The 19,775-nt window shown below is 46.1% G+C and overlaps 5 protein-coding genes across 5 annotated transcripts; 3 read left to right on the top strand and 2 right to left on the bottom strand.

The window, feature by feature from the left end:
• Positions 1-282: 282 nt before the first annotated feature.
• Positions 283-1,877, top strand: F4812DRAFT_98167 (glycoside hydrolase family 11 protein). The gene is made up of 3 exons (XM_047939604.1): positions 283-975; positions 1,066-1,406; positions 1,475-1,877. The coding sequence occupies exons 1-3, from the start codon at positions 698-700 to the stop codon at positions 1,546-1,548; spliced, it is 693 nt and encodes a 230-aa protein (XP_047788453.1). The 5' UTR covers positions 283-697; the 3' UTR covers positions 1,549-1,877.
• Positions 1,878-4,533, bottom strand: F4812DRAFT_98158 (uncharacterized protein). Its single transcript, XM_047939603.1, has one exon. The coding sequence runs from the start codon at positions 4,270-4,272 to the stop codon at positions 2,206-2,208; it is 2,067 nt and encodes a 688-aa protein (XP_047788452.1). The 5' UTR covers positions 4,273-4,533; the 3' UTR covers positions 1,878-2,205.
• Positions 4,534-7,823: 3,290 nt separating this feature from the next.
• F4812DRAFT_461110 (uncharacterized protein) lies at positions 7,824-9,522 on the top strand (the record flags this gene model as incomplete). Its single annotated transcript, XM_047937813.1, has 3 exons — positions 7,824-8,360; positions 8,477-8,611; positions 8,662-9,522. The coding sequence occupies 3 exons, from the start codon at positions 7,824-7,826 to the stop codon at positions 9,520-9,522; spliced, it is 1,533 nt and encodes a 510-aa protein (XP_047788451.1).
• Positions 9,523-13,513: 3,991 nt separating this feature from the next.
• Positions 13,514-15,483, top strand: F4812DRAFT_436063 (major facilitator superfamily domain-containing protein). Its single transcript, XM_047934813.1, has 5 exons — positions 13,514-13,822; positions 13,882-13,988; positions 14,046-14,220; positions 14,282-15,054; positions 15,111-15,483. The coding sequence occupies exons 1-5, from the start codon at positions 13,573-13,575 to the stop codon at positions 15,174-15,176; spliced, it is 1,371 nt and encodes a 456-aa protein (XP_047788450.1). The 5' UTR covers positions 13,514-13,572; the 3' UTR covers positions 15,177-15,483.
• Positions 15,484-17,003: 1,520 nt separating this feature from the next.
• Positions 17,004-18,083, bottom strand: F4812DRAFT_452047 (3-beta hydroxysteroid dehydrogenase/isomerase family protein; the record flags this gene model as incomplete). The annotated part of the gene is made up of 2 exons (XM_047936291.1): positions 17,004-17,830; positions 17,888-18,083. The coding sequence occupies 2 exons, from the start codon at positions 18,081-18,083 to the stop codon at positions 17,004-17,006; spliced, it is 1,023 nt and encodes a 340-aa protein (XP_047788449.1).
• Positions 18,084-19,775: the final 1,692 nt, after the last annotated feature.

Below are 19,775 nucleotides of genomic sequence, written 5' to 3'. Positions count from 1 at the left end.
TCATGGCATATATGTGAGTTATAATCATATTGGCGTCTATGATGTTTTTATACCCACAATTGTAGGTTTACTTAAACCATTATAACTATTACGTACCTGTAGGTATGCGCAGGAAGGTCTTCAAATTAGCGACTAACGTACTGACAGGCTATTGGAAATTCGCGCCTGTATGACCTAACAGGAAATAGCAAGGATGGAAGACACCGAGGTGTGGGTGTCATCTCGAAATCTTCATATAGCCTTACGAAACATTTGAGCGTACACCTTAGCACGTCGGCTATATGAATCTGCCAGCCAGTTAAAACACTTTACCCCGGATTAATCGATGAAGCATGGATATTAACCTGGAGAAAGCGGTAGCATTTACATGGTCTCGAACCCTGTACCCCAGGTCTTTTCCGATTGTCCGGGGCTAGATCTGCTGGTTAGCTGTGGAGTAGTAGGTGGGTCGTAGAGAAACAAGTTTCGATTTTCTACATCAGGTTTAAGGGGGGAAATTCCCAATTGGTCCTGGTAATGAATTGCGGCATGTTCAATATAGTTGAACAGTCTTACCCGACACTAACCCCAGAAGTCCACGAGGCTTTCAGGCTAAACATTATCCCCTGTACGGAGAAGTATATAAGGAGTAGGCCACTATTCTATGAGGTAGGAAAGGTAAGATATTCAACCATACTTAGGTACCGAGCTTATCGCCATGTTGCCATCATTTATTCTTACCGCAGCCGCCTTAATCCCAGGGGTCTTCACAGCACCCTCAGGCTTCCTCCCTCAGATTGGAGACCTGTTCCATGGAAGCAACAGCAACTCTATCCAGACTCGACAAGGTGGCTACTTCTGGTCTTCTTGGTCAGAGGGTGGTGGTTCTTTTAGATGCAATAACGGCGGCGGCGGCTCGTATAGCGTAACTTGGCAAAGCAGTGGCGGCTCAAGCGGCTTTGTCTGCGGGAAGGGATGGAGTCCGGGCGGTAATAGGTAAGTCACCACTCAGTACCTACCTTGTTTCAAATGAACTGTGAAGAAGATATTACAAGAAAAAAAATCCTTATTAATTTAATTCACTAGAGCCGTCAAATACTCCGGTACATACACGCCCAAGGGACCTAGCTACCTGGCCGTATATGGCTGGACGCGCAACCCCCTAATCGAGTACTACATCATGGATGCCCATGGAGATCTCCTCCCAAACGAACCTTGGACCTCCAAGGGTAACTTTACCATCGACGAGGGTACATACGAAGTTTTCACCAGCACCCGTGTAAACAAGCCATCCATTATTGGGACAGCGACCTTTCAGCAGTACTGGTCTGTCCGCACCGAACAAAGAGTTGGTGGAACCATTACGACCGGAAAGCACTTCGACCAATGGTCTAAGCTAGGTCTTAGACTAGGAGGCCATGACTACAGTAAGTTAACTTATTTCAGTTGTTCATATTGTTGAATCGAATGAGTACTAAGGCTTTCGGCTTTCCAGTGATTGTCGCTACTGAAGGATACACTAGCGGATCGACTACAAGCAATGGAACCTCCTCAATCACGCTAGGTTAGGTGATGGAAGTATAAAAGAATTTAAACCCAATTTGATATCAAGTTTGGAGATGAATATCGATTGCTCATATCAGGCCTTGGAAGTAATTGCTACTAGGGTAATTAGACAGAAACCTCATTTGACTCGTACAATTTTCTATCTTACATGCTTCACACCGAAGGGACTTGTTACATTACAACTAATACCCCGCCTTATTTATCTTGGCTACCTGACGTAGAATATGCGCAACCTACTTGGCTGTTATACATGGTGAGCCTGATACATGCGTGCCTGCAACATAAGGTAAATAGGGCGCGGGGGATAATGTAGGGGTTCCCACTGAGAGGCGAGGGTTGGCGACATGACAGACTCATACATATGGAGTACTTCATCCCTATTAGTACACTTCAGCGGTTAAAAGGGGTAATTATTCAACCAGGTCCAACTCCTATCCGCATACCTGTCCGCTTGCTTCCGATCCGACCAAATTGCGATCATGTACAAGCACATTAAAGCAGCGAAGAAAAGAGCAAACAATCCTCAGCCAACCAAGTTCGCCACGGTTTGCACGGCGACCTCTATTATTACGTTTCTCCCACAAACCCCTTTATCAGACAGGTACCTAAGGTAGGTACCCAGCTAGGACGTACGGACGGAATTCAGCTCACAGGGGGTCGTTAGTGGCTGGCGAGGAACCCGCTCTGACGCAGCTTTTCCACGTCCACGCCCGCGGCGCGGATCGCCTCGACGTACCTCTCGTTCTTCTCCTGGGCCTCGCGCTCGCGCCGCGCCTTGGTCTTGCTAGACCCGCTCGGCGCCACGCCGTTCATGAGCACCTTCTTGTCGCTCGGCGTGTAATTGCAGAACTCAATCGACATGCCCCCACCTCCGCCTCCCCCTCCGCCGCCGCCGCCGTGGGAGTCGTAGCCCGCGGACCGGCAGGACGACGATCGCACGCGGCCGCTGCTCGGCGTGCGCGGCTCGCCGCCCTTCCGGTGCGGCCGGCTCCAGGAGCGCTGCTTGCGCAGGGCGAGGGAGGAGCTCGAGGACGAGGACAAGGTGCGTTGGCGGGGGACGGGGGTTGGCGACATGGACTCTTCGCGCAGCGTGTAGCATGCTGCTGACGAGGACACCTTGCGCGGAGACGTCATCGGTCCCCCGTAATGGCCGCTGCTGCTGCTGCCGCCGCCGCCGTAGTGTCGCGCGCCGGAGGAGGGGGCGCGCGGTCGCGGCCGCCGGTGCTCGCTGTGGTGTCCGTGGTGGTAGTGCGATGAGGTCGAGGAGTGCCGACGGCCGCTGCTGGGATGGGGAGGGATAGGAGGAGGAGGAGGAGGGTGGTAGTACCCGGACGGCGAGGACATGATGAGGGGGTCGTTCATGTTGGAGCTCAGGACTGCAGCCTGTGGCGCCCGGGGTTGCGGCATGTGAATCATAAGTCCCGACATATCGGGGCCCGCGCCATACTCGTATGGTAATTCCGCTTGTTGGTTGTGCATCGAGAGGTTGAGTGGCATGTTATTGGCGTGAATTGAGCCGCCGTGGCTGCGACTGCGACCACTACCGTGCGGGCGGTGGCCGTTGGTTTGGTGCGGCGAATCCCACCACCCGGGGCTCACTACGGCGCGCCCGGTGTCGGAAATGTACGCTTGTCCCACATTCGGGGAGGATGGTGTATCACAAATGTTATTTCGGTTATCATTGCTCAGAATGCCCTCCATGGGCCACTCTGCCGAGCTTGTGCTTCGCAGTTTGGGTTGTGATTTGTGCGCGCGGAGCGGGGTTCCGTTTGTGCTGAGAATGTCGAGTGTCTGTTGGTAGAATATATCGTCATCCAGGGCTGGAGTTGCCATCGGGGTGCTCAGGTTGATGTCGTGTCCTTTGGTTGTTGCAGGCGGAGCTAGCACATCATCAGAAAATGGATCGTCGAAATGGCCGCGTACGAAGTTCATTATGTCGTCCGAGTTCTGTCCGCCCGGTATCCGGCCAGTCAATGGCGGAGATAAGGGCAAGTTGCTTGGAATAGACGTATCTTCGAGTCTAATGTCGCCCAGGCCGCTGAAATCAAAGTCTACAGGAAGATCGTAACAGGTATCGTCATCCTTCTTCAATGTGTCTCCCATCATTGCCGTGCTTACTCCCATCTGAAGTCCTTGGGGCTTATGTGGCTTTGACCAGCGTGTTGCTCGGCGTAATGCGGAGCAGACCGAGTTTAATACGCGGTTGTGCTTACGTGGGCTTAGGGAAGTTTGGCTTGCGGGAGGTGAACCCGGAGGTGCTGTAGCATTTCCCTTCGGCGAGTCGAGTGACAATCTGGAGATACCTTCCAAGCGAAGCAGTTCCGAATCCGAGATTGAACCACCTGACAAGATAGGGTCTGACACGAGAGGAGCAGCAAGCTCTAGTGGGACAGATTTGCTGGGTTCTGAAGAAGGTACCGATGAGAAATCCAGAGAAACGGATGAGGCGGATGTTTCGCTTCGAGGCTGCCCAGATTGCGTGTCCTGGTCGCTGGACGACGAATTGGGTAGACTCACATCGAGGCTTTCGAGGAGGAGGGATGGACTCGGCGGATCTGTTGGTAAGTCATCACCTCCTCCTGGAGCTGAGGGGTCAGAAGAATCAAAGGCAAGAAACTGCTCAAAGAAGTTGTTATCGCTTGCCACCTCAAGCTCCTCATTTTCAGGCCAATAAGGAACTTGGCTTTGGTCTTTGTCTGTCGGAGAGTGCACTGCGGTGAAGGCCATAACGTCGAAAGGCAGGGAGCGCAGCTCCAAAACTGCGTATGCACACCGAAAAAGTAGAGCTGTTATTATTTGGAGCTTGAAGAAAAAACGTGGAAAGCTTTCTCAAGAAAGAGGTTTGATGGAACAACCGGCGCCCTTGTACTTTGCGATAGGTAAGTCAACAAAACATGAAAGGTCTGGCACAGCAACGACAGGTATGCAAATAATGTAAGCCACGGCAAGGCTGATGAGGCTATCAAGTGATCATCCCCAGCATCAGAAACAACGAGTGGAAAATAGGTGGATGGTATGAAGGAATGTGTTTCGAGCATGAGGCGATTCCAAGCATCTAGCAACCCATTCCACGGGGGGGGGGGGGGGTCCTTTAAAGATGAACAACATCGTACTCAAGTCCCAATTGCTTCAATAGACAAACGAGCCACCCCACTAGGGGGGGTTCCTATACACCATAATGTCCCATCGCGCAAGTAGAGCAACAAAGAAAAGAGCTCAAAGAAAGTAACCATAACCATTATTAATCGATGAATAGCTATAATGAAGCTCAAATCCATCGAGAAGTATACTTCCGCGGGTGGGGCGAACACAAAGAGTCGTTGGAATGTAAGCTCATCTTATGGGGGGGCAAGGTAGGTTACGCCAAAAGAGGCATCGTCAACCATCTAAAACCTCCCTCTTGGCTTGCTTCCCCGCTAGCGCGGAGAAGGCCGACAGGCGTAGTAGAGAGCGCCTCATAAGTGCGTAATAGATCGATGAGGGATCGTATATATACGAGAAATGCGGCTCTAATCTCAGACATTCGAGATGCCGATAATAAGCCCAATTCAGGCACTGCATTCGATGTCTTAGCGCTCATTAATTTACATACTGCTAATTTTTGTAATATGACCGTGTTTACCTACCTGATCAACTTTGCTATACAATCAGTTAGAAGCTGTAGGGCTATGCAGCTATACAGCCTTTGTTTCTATTCTTCTATTCGTGGGTAATTTGAGCGAGAAGATATTCTTTTAGCACAAAGCCGACACATGGTCGAGGGATAAGTGGATTTCCGAAAACAATGCAAACAAAATATGACATACGACAAGACAAGTTCAGCACAGACCACACAAAAAATTAGCCTTCGGCAATGACTTTAGAAATATTTAGACTTCTTATCAAAGAGAATTTTTGTATAATACCAAGCTCCCAGTTTTCTAGCTATGATCAAAGGAGGTATGTACTCAAATATAGCCCATGGAAGTAGCCTCCTGTCAAGGGGATGCTGGATCGAACGGCGCATAAGAATATCGCAAGGTTTTCATTCAAGGTACCAACTATGCGGGGCGACTAATTCCTAGAGCTTCGCTTTTCATTCTTAGTATCACTGTGAACGTCTTCGAGTTCCTAAATTGATTCGTCTCTCTATATCACCTTAAGTCTCATAGTTGCCACAGTCGCATAACTCGCCAGTACGTCCGACTCCACCACGTTGGCCACGTGCGAACATTGCGAGGATTAACAATGTTGCTAAGGAAGCCGTACCTGCTATACAAAGATGTTGCCATAAAGCCCTTTGTGCGGCCATCGTCAACATCAACAAGGAGGTGTACGCCACGAACTCCTCGTTCTCGCTTAAATCCCCTCCATCGTCGTCAATGTTGCCACTCTTAGTCTCGCTAATGGTTCGACCAGTCCTAGCATTTTCTGACGACGTAGACCGGTGCTACCGCGGCTGATTTAGGTAACTATATCGATATAACATAAATTTAATGCTTATCTAGTATCTATGGCCAGAAGTTGACTGCATGTTGCGAGAAACCCTACCGCACGGACCTGCAAGTAAGGTAATATAGGAGGTACTAAGTAAAGATAATTAAACTTTACCTATCTATACCATGCTGTTGGATAAGTGCTGGGTCCTGGTCAAATACATAGTGAGAGCAATAGAAAGGCCATTATTGAAGTATAGTACGATGAACACAAAGGATATCACCGCCTTCAACATCTGGGTTGTTTACACCAGATAAAGCAGGCATAATAGAGATCGCTAACTAAAAACTTTGACTTTCGGGTAATGACTGTAGCTTAGTCACCGTTTGCTTTATCATTGCTGTACGCTTAGTCTGTCTCTTTCGGTAAAATATATGCCTTTACTATGTCTTGCAAAGAATGATCAGATTAGTTATCAAACTCAGCACAATAGCATAATCAATGATATCAGCAAACAACAAAAGCCAAAGAGATTCAGGTGCGGAATACTACATTAATTGGGTCAGAGTAGCTTCCGATATGCCCTTGTGATGAGAGATGCGTCGCAATCGTGGATGAGGTATCCTTTATGAAAAGATATCAAGGGAGGCCAATGATCAAGTAATAAACATCACCATCCTCAAAAATCTGCCCATCATAATTTGTATCTCCGTGGACTTCCGTGCACCGGCTCGAACAACAACCTCTTTCACCTAGCGAGCTCCACAGGCCAAGTCAAATGAAATAGCCGTATGTATTTGGCTCACACAAAACCAAATCGAATAACCTTGAATGTGAGACTTATTTGACTGTATCGCGGGTTTGGCTGGAAAGCCACATTTAGCCACATGTTCAGCCATAGTATTTAAATAACATCACACTCGGATGTTCCTAGCTATTAATCTTTACCTTTATTTAAATACCTATCTCAGTACCGAATAATGTATTGTAAAATTCTTATTCGACTCGGGAAAATATGAAAGAAAACAGGATTTACCCAAGCTAGCTCAACTCAAACCCAAGTCCAAGCTAAATCAAGCTCGGGCTTAATTTGTGGAACTCTGCTATGCGTCGTGAATGCTTGACGCATGCATATTTCAAAATTATTCTTCACATGTAATATATTCAGATACTACCTGGTAGACGTACGTAAATTAAACCTGGTGCCCACTTGGCGGGTCTGGGCAGGCTTACGGATTAGAGCGGGGCGGATTAAGTATAAGCCTTATTTAGCTCCCGTGAAGGTTCTTGCAGTTTCGGCTCTTACCGGGATAACGCTAACGTTAAGCTTATGTAGAACCGGTGTCCCAAAGTTGGAAAGGTTAGGAGGGTCCCAACTTTGGGTCCCGCACTCGTCCCGCATAACTACAACAAGAACAAGCCGACAACAAGTCTATAACGTACATGAAAGCCACCTCATGGCCCACCTTGGAATAATATCAAATTAAAACTACGCGTCTTATTAGCAATACAATTACGCGCTGTTACTGAGCACTCATACTAACTACCTAGGTACCTGATATTCTTCCATTTCATTTTGCAGTATCTTGTCTCTAAACATCAAGATCCACATGGTTGGTGTCGCTGGAAAGTCGCAGGCTTGTAATACCTGCAGACTAAAACGATTGAAGGTAAGCAATGAAAAGGCGCATGACATAATCCAAACCCAGTGTCGATCAGGGTTATGTTGATATTCCAGGGTTGAGTTTTCAATCTATACCATTCCGCGAAAAAAAGAAATTTCTCTTTGTTGCTTGTGCTTGTCAGCATTCACCACTTATTAGTAAAGAGATCTTGCTGACGAGATGAATTGATAGTGTGATATGACCCGACCCTTTTGCTTGAAATGCATCAAGTCGAAACGACAATGCACTGGCTATGGTCGGGATCTCATCTTTGTTAATCGGACTCCCTCGTGTCCCTCGACCACTGCGATGTCGGTGTTGTCCGAGCTCAGAGCACAAGAGGCGCCAAAAAGATCCTTGCCTAATCCAAAAGCAGAAGCCACCCTGCACCAGCTGTTTTCTGAATCACCGCACAGCTGCCATGAGTTTCGCCTGTACGCTGTCGAGCTGCTGGAAGCTACCTATCTGCCGAAAGGGTCTGCCTCTGGTGAGGGAAGCTTTTCATGGGTATATCATATAACCGATCTCAACGAACCTAGCAGATCCCTTGATACTGCTCTCTTCGCATTCTGTCTCGCTCAGCTCCATGTTACCGGTAAGGGTGGTTCCACATTATACCAATGTCTTGACCAATATAATACGGCCTTGCAGCACCTCTACTCTGACTTGGCCGACTCCGAAATGAGGTTTCGAGAAGAGACCTTGGCTGCTATAGTAGTGCTGTCGACATGTGAAGTACGTACTAAGAATCTCATGAAGTGCCCCTTAACTAGACTTTCCTTTGACCTCAGATTCTACCACATATACCTTTCCACCCTTCTCAACTACAACACTGCTAACAAAGATTACAGCTCTTTGTATGCCCGGCAGAAAATGGATGGAGTGTCCATGCACGTGGCATCGCAGAGATCCTTCGGTTGCGTGACCCGGGAACGAAGAGGACTCCAGCATGGCGGCATCTCTTTTCGCGTATGAGGATTGTCTGCGTAAGTATACCCAACGAAGGAAAGCTTGGTTCTTTCTAACCACCTAGCAGACCCTTGAAGCTTTGACGAAGAGACAAGCGCAAATTCTCGAGAACGATATATGGCGACAAATCGTAACGGAGTCCGGTTTGACCGTGGCTCTTGACGAGGTGTATAGAATGGTCGCTGACATTCCTGCCTACCTCGAGCGAGCGGCTACCCTCCCTTCGATCAGTAACCATACAATTCTACTAAAGGAAGCGGCGGCAGTTACACAGTCAATATTGAACATGGTGGACTCCGTAGAATCCTGGCATAATGAATTCTGGAAAGCTTCGTCAACTCCTCGGTCCTGGTCTGTACCGAGCCGCGCAACAAATCCGACCGATGTCGATCCTTCAAACAAGATCTTCCCGTTCTGCTTTGAGTTCGAGTCCCTCGCTGTCGCAGTCCCTGTCGTTATGTGCTGGTCGGTCTCTGCTCAACTCTATAGCACTGTTATTCAGATACATAACCTTGTCCAAGCAAGACTGGGTCGACATATTGACCTGCAGACTATCCTCGATCAGGTTAACATCGGCGCGGTGGATCTAGATAGCCCGTCTGAGTCTTTAAGCCAGAACACTGTTTTACCCAGCACCAACATCTATCGTTCGATACAGGATATTCAGAACGAGGGGGCAACGATGGCGCGATATGTATGTCAGTCTATGGAGTACTTCCATCGGATAGAAATGGGAACATACGGTGGTCACGCAACGACCTATCCATCTTGGAGCGCTCGACAGTATTTCCGATTACACCCAGGGCACGAACGAGAATGGCTATGGATACAAAATATGCATATGATGGAAGGCCCAAATACACGTTGGGGGCTGTCGTTAATGACATTCGCAGATATTGCCGAGCCATTAGGTGGCTGGTCAGGATAAAGGGGGTTTCAGTGCAATGTAGTCCAGCTTTTAACTCGTCGAAGTAGCGCCAATATACCCCTGGGAGATATGAAGCAATGCAGAGTGAAGGAATATTCGTGGATACACGTACCTAGTATATAGGATGTTGACATGAAGATTGAATACAATTGATGTGCACTATTAAGCGACCTCAACATGAAGATAAGGACAATGATACAAAGGAAATGAAAACCGTTTATGATATATAGGCAGGTAACCAGAGCTTTTGATAGAATAAGGAAGTTACTTCCCTATCCTTTTGCCTATTTCATATCACTATACCATCCATGCTAAGGCCCTTGTATGTGGAGATGGTAGCATTAACCTCGCGAGTTGACATTGTCCTAACATTTTGATAGTGTAGCGGTGAGAAAATGATTCTTCCGTACTATTACAACTGCATATAGTTACGCTAACAAGTGGGTAGCAAGTTATGATACGGAAAGAATTACAGATCTTGCTTATAGAATAGAGATAATTCAATTTACACACTTACTAAACTATGTGGCGCAGGGCATTGAAATGAGTGGTCAAGAGAATACATACCACCAGATCCATCATGATCAGATACTGTAGTAGGGAGGCGTGTATGTATGAAACGGTATTCTTTCTCATGAACAAGATAGCAACCTAAACTGGAGAAAGAATTTAATAACCTAATATAAAGTCGTTAGCTTCAACTTTAAAGCGATGTGGTCTATAATATGATGGTAAGGAGGTAGGCATACAGAATCTCACACTAAAGCCGAAAAAAAAACTTAAAATGGAAGAAAAGTGAGAACGGAAGGGCAGAAAAAGAGAAAGAGAGGGGGGGAAGAAGAGACAAAAATAAAGAAAGAATTGTCTGTCTTATACAACTCCAACAGGATGGTAATAGGCGTTAGCAGCTCCCTTGCCCCATACACATTCCGCAAATAATTACTAAGGGGATTTGTTCCTGGCCTTTACTTGCTAATCTCGAATCTTCGAGATATCTTCCTTCGCACAAGCCATAAGACTGAAGAACGTATAAAGTATCTTTTCATATAAATTACCTTGTAAGTTACATACTTGAAAGATAAAGTATGGTACAGTGGAGCCATTAATACGTAGCATCCTGTTAAAAGCGTATAATGTAATCATGCATGGGTGTCTCTCGTGTGTGGTTTAGAGTTTTGCACCATCTCCTACCTTCCCCAGTGCCCCCCATGTGGCACCGCATCTCAAGATTCCTGGTTACACTTTTCGTCCCATGTTCAATCTTGACCCAATCTCTCGTTTACGATATACTTAATACTGAGTCCTTTATTCATTTTAATGTACGTACATTAGGTCACGAAGTAACGCACCTATGAATATAAACTAAGGGAAGACTCAACTACCTGCTACCTATGAGTCTTATGTAGCAAAAGGGGTATTGCATGTTAAAGCTTTAGGTAAACGATCACAACTGAGACATCAACACCGCATATTCGAGACGGTGTGGTAGGTGGATTTTGAGACTTCTGCTAGTCAGCCGTCTAAGTATCCCCTTTCTGTATGTCTTGGTTTATTTATAGGTAAGTCCTCCGGCAAAGTGGGTTTGGATCGCTCTTGTGCAACGCTCATGTGCCGCCGTATCTGCCTCCCCGGCTATGGAACCCGGTCCGGCACTTGTTCTGGAAGAGGATCATTAAAGACCGTGGAGTAATGTACAACTTCGCTTCTGCAGGTAACGGTTCTGCAAGATTGTGGGTTACATGGTAGGATGTATCGTAGGCATGGTACTGGGAGTAGAGACACGAGGAGCCGTAGAGTGTTTCCATGTTTTAAATTACGTGAGAATTGCTCACTAATCAGATTATCTCCATGGAAGACTGTACAGCGTTCAAGATTCGTGCACAGTTGTTTGCCAATGGTGGCTGCTTATGGCGGGATCACGTCTTGAACAAAACCTTCATAGTAGTAACCGCCAGATAATACTGGACCTCATCGTATTATTATGACAGGTAGTTAGCATATATTGTTCTCATACATGTAAGCTTAGCTGTACTCTTTTCATTCCATCCTCGTGTATTGCTATGGGTTCATTATACCAACCTGCTGGTAAAACCATCATACCCAAGTGGCACCGGTCATACCTTGATGAAACTAATTTGCTATATACCTCAGATTTTTGTTAAGAAAACATAATATATTATATTCTAACTAAACTTTTAATGTATCCAGGTTTGCCCAATATTTGAAAGAGTTGAAAATTGCTCTTCAATTTGTCAGCCCCTTTTTGGATTCGGCCTTCGCAACGTCGCGATGCGTCCCGGTGTTTTTTTTTTGTCTTAGTCGCCACACAATGATGTTGTAAGACTCTGGCCTAGCCATTTTTAATTAGCTGTTTCCTGTTTGAGAGTCATTACATATGCGCGGTAAGAAACGATTTTCTAGTTGCTTCGAGAATGAAAGTATTGGCTATTTTGGAATAAGCTTGGATGACCCGCCAATGCATTACTTGGTAAGCGCTGCATTTTTTCGTTCTTTTTGTTTTTCAACTTGCAGTTAGAATTCTTTGAGTTTGCCTGTGTCATTCCACAATTGTCAATTTTTTTTTCTTACTATGGTATAATGGAAACTGAGGATCGTTCGATAACTCAGCAAGGAACCCACTTAGGAGTAGTGCCAACGAAAAATGCGACCAAAAGCGGTAATTAATAGGCTAAAGTAAGCTGCGCAAGTATAGTGAGGTACATAAGCATAATAAGGAGCCGGCCAAGCTGGGTATAAATAATATGCCTTGGCATGGCGAGGACAAAGCACGATAAAGCGCGAATTGACTACCTATCATGGTGGCCAATAAGTGAGTAGAACAGAGGAGATGGTTCGTTAACAGGCAAAGGAATCATATGACGTGGGGGGCAATACAATTCGCCTTCAAGAAGCTGCTACACTTTTAAAACATCAATCTAAGCGGAGTTAAACTGTATAGAATCGTATGGATTACTTTAGGTGCCTACTTGGGTAGCATCTTTTAACAAGTTGGAATATTCTAGTCGCTCTTAGCCGATTGGCCAATTGGATACGACAATCTTAAGAGGCAACGTACGGGAAGCCGTGTAAGGTTGGGTAATTAATTACGCCGACCGTTATTATTTTGTTTTACCATCTAGCTCTTATATTAATTAAAGTGCAACATTTAAACTTCCAATAAGTACCTGATCGAGCCCTCTGCTTGTCAAGGTGTCAATATTTTAAAAATCTGACAGCGTCGTAGGACAAGCAGGGGTGCCACATGGAGTAAAGGAAACGAAAAAAAAAAGCAGTTAGCATAATTGTTGGCAAAATGTTATACCTAACTGCGGCGTAACAATTACGGTTTATTAGCCCTGTCATACCATGCTGTATTATAGCAAATTCTCAAACTCCCCCTTTAGCTAATCTACCCCAACAGCTTATTTATTTTAATTAAGTGCATATATTCTTAGAAGCTATGCTATCAAGTTAGCAGCATTAAGTAAAGCATGAGATACGTACTTAGCTTGATTAAATCTATTCAAAGGCTGCGTAATATAAAGCGTGCATTGAAATTGTGTAAATTGAGGTTAGGTTTTCCGATCGTCTAAGCATGGATCGCAACCTTATTTACAGGTTGGCATCATGTACCTAGGGTACCTAGGTACATAGGTACTAGTAGATTCTGTCAAAGGCCCATGCATTTTTAATCCACCAGTCCCCTTTATCCTGCAGTCCCACCTGCGGGATCCATGTTCTCTCCATTTCCTTTTTCAGTTCACTCCCGCTTACCGATGCGGCTCTTGCATGCGCCAAGCTTTTTCAACGAAAGATGCTACCGTATTCAGGTTAGACGCGATATCGACGCTAATCTGCCGCCAAGCTGCCCATTCGACGAAAGATGGTGCCGAACTAGGCCTAGGGTGGCATCCGAATAGTTACAATTTCTAATCAGGTACAGCTTATAAAAACAAGAGAAAGGCGTCATGCTTGGAATCCCACACTCTGTCGACAATTCACTTCTCGATTGCTTCCCTTACCCTTCACTTGTGAATTCGCTTTCTCGAGATGAAGTCGAACGCGGATATTGAGTCTCAGGCCCCGACTGTCCTAGACGACTCGTCCGAGCGTAAGTCGGAGAAGTCTGGGAACGGCGCGCCCGAAAATGGGTACTCTTCGGATCCTACCTCAGAACGAGCTGAAGACACATCTCCCAAAGGCCCCGATCCTAACGATTTTCCGGATGGCGGCTTCCAGGCTTGGTTTTGCATCGCTGGAGGATTCTGCACTGTTTTCTCGAGTTTTGGTTGGGTGAATTGTAAGGTTACGCTGCAAGTGGAGACAAAAATACGATATGTTGCTGATAAAACATCATAGGCATTGGTGTCTTCCAGGATTACTATCAAGCTCACCAGCTCGCTGCCTACACATCTAGCGATGTGGCATGGATTCCGGCAGCAGAGTCATTCATGTTATTCTTTTTGGTGAGACTACGGTCAAACGTCTTCGTTATTAGTTATCTTTTACTAATCATCTCATAGGGTCTAATTTCAGGCAAAATAGCTGATAGCTATGGTCCGAGATGGCCTATTCTTTTCGGTTCCGTCTTACATGTTTTAGGAATGATGATGATTTCGATCTGCAAGGAATATTACCAGTTCTTCCTCGCCCAGGCCATATGCAGTGGAATTGGAACCAGTTTTCTATTTTATCCTAGTGAGTAACATCCATGCGATCCTTAATAGGCATCTTGTAGCAGTTGGTTAACATTTTATAGCTATCGCTGCGGCTGGAACTTGGTTCAAGAGACATAGGGCCCTAGCGTTCGGTATTATGGTGTCTGGGTCGAGTCTTGGCGGTGTTGTGCTTCCAATTATGGTCCAGCACTTGATCGTAGAAGTCGGTTTCGGATGGGCAATGCGTATTGTTGCCTTCCTTATTCTGGGACTCCTAATTTTCGGCAACATCGCGGTCAAGTCTCGCCTGCCCCCTGTTCGAAAACCCTTCACCATTAAGGAATATCTCGTTCCTTTTACCGAGATACCGTACCTGCTTCTCGCCATTGGTTCGTTCTTTGTTTACTTCGGCGCCTTCTTGCCTTTCAACTTCATAATTGTCGAGGCGAAAGAAGCGGGCATGTCTGCCGACCTTGCGAATTATCTTGTTCCGATAATCAATGCGGCAAGTATTTTCGGAAGAATTTTCCCCGCTCACCTTGGCGATGTATACGGAGTCTTCAACGTTTGCATCATCTTCACTACTTTCTGTGGAGTTGTTACACTTGCGCTCTGGCTCCCAGCGGCTTCAGTTGCCCCCATTATTGTCTATGCGGTCTTGTACGGATTTGGTTCCGGTTTGACACTAGCAATCATCCCCGCGCTGGTAGCTTCGATCTCTGATATCCAGAAGTTGGGCTTCCGGGTGGGTACATTGTACGCTTTCTCCTCATTTGGTGCCCTGTTCGGCAGCCCTATTGCTGGGGCCATTGTGACCTCACAGCATGGCAGCTATTCTGGTCTTAAGATCTTTTGCGGCGTTTCGCTTCTTGTTGTAAGTATTTCCCATGAAACATTCCCTGTAATTATATCGGTTGTTAACATTCTTAGGGTGCGGCCGCCATTATTACTTCGCGTGTCATATTAGTAGGCCCTGGACTGTTGGTCAAGAAATAAGGAGCAAGTCCTTGACGAGGGGATGCGGGTATGTTGGCATGTGGCACGACTATGTGGGGGATATATGGAATAATTCCGTAAAATGCGGGAATGTGGAGACAGTTTAACGATACCCTCTTAACCTAGTATATCTTATAGTATTTTAGCATTTTTGAAGTTGATAAACACAGGTTAGAGCATAATAGGTATGATAGAGGGCCATGCATATAAGGCAGCATAATATATGGTTATTAGGTATGGAAGTTGTTCAGAATCTACCTAAGTTTATACAGCATGTACAAGTCAAATCAAATCAAATCAAATCAAATAACTGTATATATTTGGCTTATACAAAGTAAGTTAAATAATGATGTAAACAACCTTAGGCTTACTTACTTGCTATATTAAAGGCTTGACTTGGTGCTAGACTCGGATAAATAGCCCCCGAGGGCTCCGATTAGCTGGAAACGCCCCGGAAGCTCCAATTAACTAAAAATATAAGCATGGGTATTTCCCCACTTAACAGTCAAATATGAAAAAAAAAAGAGGATTTGCCTAAGTTGAATCAAGTCAAATCCCAAGTCAAGTCAAGTCTCGGCTTGACTTGTTGGACACGCTGAGTTTATATGCTCTATTCAAGCCAACATGTGGGTCTTAACTTATTTTCACTTCATTCCCTTAATGGTTCTAAGAGGATTTAACTCACTACCGAAAGAAAACTTGTTGACGCGATCAACATTCGGATAAATTTGGCCTTACACAAATTTCGTTTGGGGGGGTTATGTGAAACTAATGTTGTTGGGCATGTGCCTAATTAATTAGGACTTACATCAGGTCCTCGGTATGCCAAGTGGTCTAGAACTGTCGAGTGTATGCTATACAGATAGCAAAATAGTTAGGTAGCGCCAGATGTCACGTTGTTAAACCTAGATCAAGACAACTACCTCTGAGGTAGGCTACCTTGCATCCAAAGCTGATTTGTCATTTTCAATGCCGTATCGAGAAATAGCCGTTGGTCCGTTCGTATTCTTTAAATGGATGACAGGTTGCAAGCACCTAGTTTGATAATATGGCCGATTACTCCTTGTCACTGTTTTAAAGTTGTGCGATAATGGGTATTCGGATGCAGGAGTCTAAATCCTACACGTTTATCACTATTAGATAACTCCCTGCCGAGTAGTTCAAGTTGAGTTACCTACCTAGGTACCTAAGGTAGGTTAGGTAGTTACCCTGCTCTTACAATCGCATGTTATGTCAGGGTTAGGATGCATGTAATGCTTTTAGTTTCCTTTTAGTTCCTTGTTAAGTGCTAAGGGTACCGTTCTTCAGGAAGCGAGTTTGGACAGGGTCGGTTCATAGGGCTTGTAGGGATCTACACTGCCGTCAGCCATAGTGGATCCATATAATAGGAAGTAATCATTGTAAGATTTTAAAATGGCCAATTAAATACTATCTAAAGTCCCTTGCCTCAAATCCTACCAGTGTACTAAATAATGTACTATGCATGGGTTAGGCATGGCCCGAAGAAATCCTGCCGAACTTACCAGAACCAAATATTAGACGAACTATGATTTTAGACTTAAATACCAGGTAAGTACCTAGGTAGGTACCTGAGGTATCTAATCATCTATCTCCGATCCTGAGTATATCGTTCCTAAATGCCGATAGAATCCCGGTAGATTAAGCACGTCCTAACAATTGCCATCACACCTTAGACCAATGAGAACTAATATACGTGGCAGAGCGGTTATACCCAAATATTCTACCTTAGGTATACACTATAGTGGATTCTCGAAAGTTCTAACTACTTCGTACCTACGTAAGCTTGTTTTAGAACAGAGTAATACCTTACAACAGGTGCTTGATACTCTCCACTACACCCACGACAGATTCCCTGAACGGCCTATACTTCATGCCGAGAACTTCAATGCTCTTCGTGTTGTCATATCCATTCACCCCTGTTGCCGGTCTCTCGCCAGGTTTCAAGGCCTCGCCAACTGGCATTCTATCCTTGTACTCGGGATATTCCTCGCCTATGATCTGAGCAGCTTCGGCGTTACTGTAGTTTCCGGCAGTAACTAAGAAGCGCTGTCCCGCGGCCTCCGGCTTCTCCAAAGCACGAACGTGAGCGACGGCCAGGTCCCGCACGTCCACGAAAAGATAGTTTACAGTGGGGGGGCATGGGGTAGAGGGGCTGCCTTTGAGCAGGCTGACGAAGCGAGCGTTGCTCGTGTTAATCGAGTCGAGTGAAGACAGCGCGTGGATAACGGGGCCATAGACCATGGGTGGGTTGATGGTGGTAAGAGAGAACCCAGGCTTCTCCTCCTTCACGAAGTCCCAGGCTGCCTTCTCGGAAAAGGTCTTACTTGCTAAGTAAGCGAACGGGGCGCTCGAATAAGCCTGTTCCTCAGTGATTGGGTTCCAATCCGCTTCGGTATAGACATGTGTCATTGGCTTGCCATAGTCGACCATGGCCGCGTATGAAGAGGTGATCACCACACGCTTCACCGTAGGGGCATGAGCCTTGACGGCCTTGAGGATACCGGTTGTTCCGTTGATAGCTGTGCTGAGAAGTTGTTGAATCTCATCACGTGTTTTGGCGTTGAAGTGGTATGGACTGGCGCAATGGACGACTGCATCCAACGGTGGGTCCGATACCACGGCGGAATCGAAAGCTAATTGGTTCTATGTCAGTATATCGTCTATAATACTCATCTGGGAAATCAACGAACCTCCAGGTTTTTCGATATCTTCAACAACGACGAAGTCAAGCTTGTCTTTGCCGTATTGCTTGTGCGAGTCTAAGATCTGTTGACCCTTCTGCGCAGAGCGAACAGTAGTCAACACTGAGTAGCCATGCTCCAGCAAGCTCTCAAGAATGTGAGCGGCAATGAAGCCTGATCCACCAGTTAGAAGTACTCGAGTCATTTTGTTTTCTTGTGTTTTGCCAAGTTGATGTGTGTGTGCCTTGCTGTTTTCTGCTGTCTGATGTTCTGATATCTTAGGCTTTTTAAAATAGTCCATGATGGAAGAGAGAACCTTCACATCAAACTCATCCGGGTACCATCCCTCTGTGATTGGACGCATGGTGCGAACACGGCGCATAGGAAGTCGTCTCAGGACGAGACTGTCTTACGAAATCAGGCCGCTGATTCTGCGCCACTGACCGCAACTTAATCATACTGCAGGTTGTTTAGCGTAGGATCATGCCTGTCTGACAATGCAGAGTAGTATCCATAACCCCTGCAAATATCTAACCATGCTGAATTCGAACGATGCCTCCGGGGAGCCCACCGAGCCCACCGTAAAGTTATACTCAAGTTATAAACGTAATTGAGGCTGATGTTCATCAAAATCCGTCTCTAAAGCACGTCAAGAATAGCATCTTCGCCCCGCATCCATTCATTGCCAACTTAGGTTCACTGTCATAGTTTGGTGCAAGAAACGTAAGCGAGAGGATTCTACCATCTAAATGAATAACTGGGCACGCATTTTCACGAGTTGCTAAATTTTCTAATTTACTGCAGACAATCCAAAGGCCACAGGCCCGCCCCGTAGTTTAAATTTTAGGTACGTTTAAGAGATCCAGACGTAAGCGCTAGGGAGCGCTTCCGAAGAATGTATACTGCCAGGTATGTCATCAAGCTAATCGCGCAACTAGTATACCTAGCAGATGTATCAAGCTTCTGATTCCGAACTAGGGACACGGGAACCGTGGGGGCGTTCGTCATGGTATACCCCTACTATCAACGGGCAAACGGGAAGGAGTTATACAGGACGTAGAACAGAGCTAGCCAAGGCGCTCAAGGTTCACAGACTGCCGTCTTGGCCATACAGGCTCCTAAGCTTGGAAGCAAGCAGTTTATCAGCGGATTTTGACCATCTCAACACAAATGTTCATACTTTGAAGCGACGTTCAGGGCCTAGAGTACGACAACACGAAAGAGAAGACCACTGTATCTAGAATTTGGATAGGACACCGGAGTCGTAACACTCCGGCTTCCCATGCTGTGTCCGAGCCCGCTCGGCTCTATATCGGGACGGAAGAACCTGGGGGGAGCAGACAAGGGAAGCACATGCCGGGTCTACCCAACCCTGTCTAAGGGTTGGGTATGGGCAAGGGCCGCGATTTAAGCTTCTGAAAGGATGCGGCGCAGTATCACAAAACGCCTAGTTGCGAAACATACAACGATCGTCGATATTGTCCCGAGGCTTAGCTATCGGAGTTTGCTACTTAAGACATATGGCCGTAAGAATACAACGAAGTGACGACTAGACGTTATACTCGGTATCAATCAAGGCCAGGGGTCACTTCTGCAGCGACGGATTGGGCGCCGGTAAGGAACCTAATGTAGGTATTTTGTAAATTAGCGTCACAGGTATCGGGAACGATTTACTAAGTACCTACCTAAGATACCTTGCACTTGCACTTCCGTTTGATCCCATCCTTGTACAATACCAGCCTTAGCATTCCACGATTCCGCGTTGTTAGATGTGATTGCAAAGTTATACTAATGTATAGCTCTCGATGAGGTAAAGTTAGGCCAATATGTGTTAGGCCAAGAAATATGACCATGCATAGCTTGGTCATCAAAGACATGTGAATGTAAGGGTAACGCG

Source organism: Daldinia caldariorum (genome assembly GCF_022478825.1).
Source record: "Daldinia caldariorum strain CBS 122874 unplaced genomic scaffold F4812scaffold_13, whole genome shotgun sequence".
In the NCBI taxonomy this organism is placed as follows: Eukaryota; Fungi; Ascomycota; class Sordariomycetes; order Xylariales; family Hypoxylaceae; genus Daldinia; species Daldinia caldariorum.
The sequence above is the reverse complement of the archived record's forward strand: the minus strand, read 5'-3'. Positions and strand labels throughout refer to the sequence as shown.